A 4,706-nucleotide genomic window follows, 5' to 3' on the forward strand; every position below is an offset into this window, starting at 1 on the left:
AATTAACATATGAATCTGACGAATTTAAAAGAAGGAAAAAAAAAAAAAAACCTGAGCAGGCTCGGGAGTCCTCTGCACACAAGAACTTTTCTCGGGGTGTAAAAACTCTTTGATTGGCTGCTCGCACGCGCCTGCCCGCGCCCTCCATTGGCTGAGAAGACACGCGACCGGCGCGAGGAGGGGGTTGGGAGAGGAGCGGGGGGGAGACTGAGTGGCGCGTGCCGCTTTTTAAAGGGGCGCAGCGCCTTCAGCAACCGGAGAAGCTTCGTTGCACGCGACCTGGTGTGTGATCTCCGAGTGCGTGGGGGAGGGTCGACGAGGGAAAAAAAAATAAGACCTTGCAGAAGAGACCCGGAAAGGGCCTTTTTTTTTGGTTGAGCAGGTGTCCCTGTGCTGCCTCCGATCCTGAGCCTCCGAGCCTTTGCAGTGCAATGTCCCGCCTGCTGCATGCAGAAGAGTGGGCTGAAGTGAAGGAGTTGGGAGACCACCATCGCCAGCCCCAGCCGCATCATCTCCCGCAACCGCCGCCGCCGCCACAGCCACCTGCAACTTTGCAGGCGAGACAGCATCCCGTCTACCCGCCTGAGCTGTCCCTCCTGGACAGCACCGACCCACGCGCCTGGCTGGCTCCCACTTTGCAGGGCATCTGCACGGCACGCGCCGCCCAGTATTTGCTACATTCCCCGGAGCTGGGTGCCTCGGAGGCCGCTGCGCCCCGGGACGAGGCGGACGGCCGCGGGGAGCTGGTAAGGAGGAGCAGCGGCGGTGCCAGCAGCAGCAAGAGCCCCGGGCCGGTGAAAGTGAGGGAACAGCTGTGCAAGCTGAAAGGCGGGGTGGTGGTAGACGAGCTGGGCTGCAGCCGCCAACGGGCCCCTTCCAGCAAACAGGTGAATGGGGTGCAGAAGCAGAGACGGCTAGCAGCCAACGCCAGGGAGCGGCGCAGGATGCACGGGCTGAACCACGCCTTCGACCAGCTGCGCAATGTTATCCCGTCCTTCAACAACGACAAGAAGCTGTCCAAATATGAGACCCTGCAGATGGCTCAAATCTACATCAACGCCTTGTCCGAGCTGCTACAAACGCCCAGCGGTGGGGAACAGCCACCGCCGCCTCCAGCCTCCTGCAAAAGCGACCACCACCACCTTCGCACCGCCGCCTCCTATGAAGGGGGCGCGGGCAACGCGACTGCAACTGGGGCTCAGCAGGCTTCCGGAGGGAGCCAGCGGCCGACCCCGCCCGGGAGTTGCCGGACTCGCTTCTCAGCTCCGGCCTCTGCGGGAGGGTACTCGGTGCAGCTGGACGCTCTGCACTTCTCGACTTTCGAGGACAGCGCCCTGACAGCGATGATGGCGCAAAAGAATTTGTCTCCTTCGCTCCCCGGGAGCATCTTGCAGCCAGTGCAGGAGGAAAACAGCAAAACTTCGCCTCGGTCCCACAGAAGCGACGGGGAATTTTCCCCCCATTCCCATTACAGTGACTCGGATGAGGCAAGTTAGGAAGGTGACAGAAGCCCGAAAACTGAGACAGAAACAAAACTGCCCTTTCCCAGTGCGCGGGAAGCCCCGCGGTTAAAGATCCTCGCACCCTTTAATTTTTGCTCTGCGACGGTCGTTGTTTAGCAACGACTTGGCTTCAGATGGCAGCTACATTTGATGGTTTGCAAATGCCGCCGCTGTTCCAAACTTCCTGCGGTCCATATTGTTTGATGAAAACTTTCTGTTAGAATTGTGTCCTTTCCGCCCACCTTCTGCTCCCCCTGTAGATAGCTACGATATAATTGTATGTACCCGTATACGGCATCATTATTCTAGTTCCCTGCTGCCAATACGCTGCTAAAACGTCGCATCTTCTTTGTCACTGGTTTGGGTTTAATTTATTTTGCGCCCTGGGCATCCATCCTTGTGTGTTGCGCACTCAAGTGTGGGAGATTTAGTCTTCCGAAGTTGTTTTCCAAAATGCACAATGAAACGCAAAATTAGTGCTTCCAAAGTGAATAACTTTTGACTATGGAATTGTTAGAAAACAAGGAACTTTAAGGTTTATATATTGTATAAACATACCCATTATGTGCATCCGATCGCGAGAACGTTGGCGTCTTTTAGGAAACTTGGCGCACGCACTTTATCAGCCGCTGCTGCGGTGGTGGCTCCAGGAGAAACTCAACTGCCAATTGCAGACCAGTTTTTTTTTTTTTTTTAAACACAGCCACTTATAATTCTTAAGCTCTTTGCAAATGTTTGTTTAAAAAATGAAAAATTTAAAAAAATCTAGTTGTGTCAAAAGCATTTGGTCAATTTTATTTTGCTTTGTTAATATTAGAAAACTTATTTATTATTGTTTGCTACCATTTCTACTTAACTTGATTCATTTTTTACGTTTTCTACTCGAGATCATTTTATTTTAATTTAGCAAAGCCAACTGCCATTGTTTAATGTATTTTCTTTTGCAAATGATTAAAATAAACGTGAAAAGAAGCTTTTTTGTCACTTATTCCATGAGTATAACTACTGAAAACAATTTTCAAATGAATGACTTTGAAGAATTAAGTCTTCTATTCAATGCCATTTATGCGATCTTACAGTTTTGAAGAAAAATGTTGTAAACTTGATGCCTTCAGGTAGTATCAAAACCCCTTCAAAGAAAAGCACTCAGGTCCATAATTAAATTGTGAGATAAAACTTCTTCCAAATTTGCAGCACAGTTTTGCCTCTTTGATGGCCAGGATCTTCCCAGTCTTCTTTACTCCTTGCCCCAACAACATCTGCAAGTGGGGGAGGCCATGAGTTTTAGGTTTGCTAGAACCTAGCCTGGAGTAGTTAACTTTACCAGGGTTAGCTATGTCCACTCATAAAACCTACTCAAGCTGAAAATTTTTCACGTAGGTCAAGTGCAGTGCACACTCTTTCTGCCTCTCCCTCTCTCTCTCTCTCTCTTTCTCTCTTCTGGGAGAGGAAGACCAGAAGAGACAAAGATGATAACAGAAAAAAACTTGAGGGGAAAAAAAGGAACGAGATTCATTGATTCAAAAATTAGAAGTGCGTAGTTGCCCTGGGAATTTGTTGACCTCCACTCATTTTTTTCTTTTCACACAATTCTGCTTCTCCCAATGTAGAAGCTAATGTCTGCCTTTATTTTGTCTTTCTAAATTAGTTTCTATGTAGAAAATATTCAACTACATTTCTGAGTCAATTGCAGAAACTAAACGGTGCTGTCACTCTCACCTCAGGTGTTCTCACTAAGGAAAAACCTATTCTGGGTCTCAGGATCATAGGTTTTGGAAAAGCTAATAGTCGTATGTGTGCGTGTGTGTGTGTGCAGAGAGTGAGAGAGAGAGAGAGAGAAGAAAGTGGAATTAAAAAAATAAATTTGGCAAACATGAGAGTAGGACTACTTATTAAAGTAAATATTCGGCAACATTCCACTGGATAAACATCGTTGAATTTGAGACGCTGATTTTAAGCCAAGTCTTTTATCTTTTGTGGCCTCACTGGGATAACAAATTGCTGGGAAATGAAGCACCAAAAAGAGCAAGGGAAGGTTAGTGTAATCACTCCTGCATCCTCTTCTCCTCCTAGCACCTTGAAAAGAGAAAAGCGCCAAAAAGAAAAAGGAAAGCGCCACAAACTGGGTTTGCAGAAAGAGTAATGCACGAGGGAGCGCAGGTTCTGGTCTCCTTAAGTAAGAAACTGCGGAACCAGCTTTTTACTGACCACCTGGGTATCTGTGGCTTTCAGCGGAAGCCGACCAAGAGATGCAGAGAACGTCCGCCAGCTCTCTGGGAGAAGCGAGCAGGCGGCTGGTGACACTTTCCAGGGCAGAAATAATGCACCTGTCCCTTAGATAACCTTTTGCACCCACCGAGTTTGCCGTGCTCACGATAAACATCAGGAATCTTCGGGCTGCTGAATAAATCAAGCGATTGCTTCTAACACATTTCCATTTCGCTCTCAATAAGCAGACCCAACAGGTATGGACATACAGCAAGGTTGCGGGATGAGAGCACGCATATTTTTATAGTTATTTGCTTAGTGTGTTTGCACGCACGTAACAAGGACCTAGACTCATTTTACCTGTTATGAATCTGACTCAGAAAAGGACAGGAGGAAGGAAAAGGTGATTTCTTTTTTCCTCAAAGAAAATCTATGTTTCATTTTTCAAAACCATTTCTGTTCATTTTGTGTCAATCAAAGAGGAGAAACACCTTGTTCAATGTTAATATTTTTCATTGGCTCACAGAAATTGCAAAACAGAAAGGATATCAGGAACATCTTCCTTCACATCTTTTATAAATGAGGAAACTGTTGTCCCTAATTTGCCCCCAAAATCACACAGCTAGAAAGTGTCAATATCCAGAACTGATCTTAGTACTCCTGGCCACTAGGTCAATGTTCTCATAATTTTTTCTCTGAGGAAATCAATACATAAGAGCTACAGCTATCTAAATGTTGGCGGGGAGGGGTTGCACCACCACAATAGGTGGATATTTATACTTTTAAATATTAGTGGCATTATATAGGAATTGAAGATAACCCCAGCTTCATTTAAGGACATTCTTTATATTTCCCCTTAGGAGAAAAACAACCATAACGGAATATACGAAATACTATACTGATATAGTCTTTGTAACAATACAGAATTGGAAATATTATAACACAGTTGATTGAAAAGGGAGGATAAATTTTACTAACCCATTAAGACATGCACGA

At 46.4% G+C, this 4,706-nt stretch overlaps 1 protein-coding gene across 1 annotated transcript; it reads left to right on the forward strand.

Moving 5' to 3' along the window:
- The first annotated feature begins 256 nt into the window (after positions 1-256).
- On the forward strand, positions 257-2,472 carry ATOH1 (atonal bHLH transcription factor 1). Its single transcript, XM_054486363.1, has one exon. The coding sequence runs from the start codon at positions 432-434 to the stop codon at positions 1,494-1,496; it is 1,065 nt and encodes a 354-aa protein (XP_054342338.1). The 5' UTR covers positions 257-431; the 3' UTR covers positions 1,497-2,472.
- Positions 2,473-4,706: the final 2,234 nt, after the last annotated feature.

The sequence above is a fragment of the Pongo pygmaeus genome, chromosome 3, assembly GCF_028885625.2.
Source record: "Pongo pygmaeus isolate AG05252 chromosome 3, NHGRI_mPonPyg2-v2.0_pri, whole genome shotgun sequence".
Taxonomy (NCBI): Eukaryota; Metazoa; Chordata; class Mammalia; order Primates; family Hominidae; genus Pongo; species Pongo pygmaeus.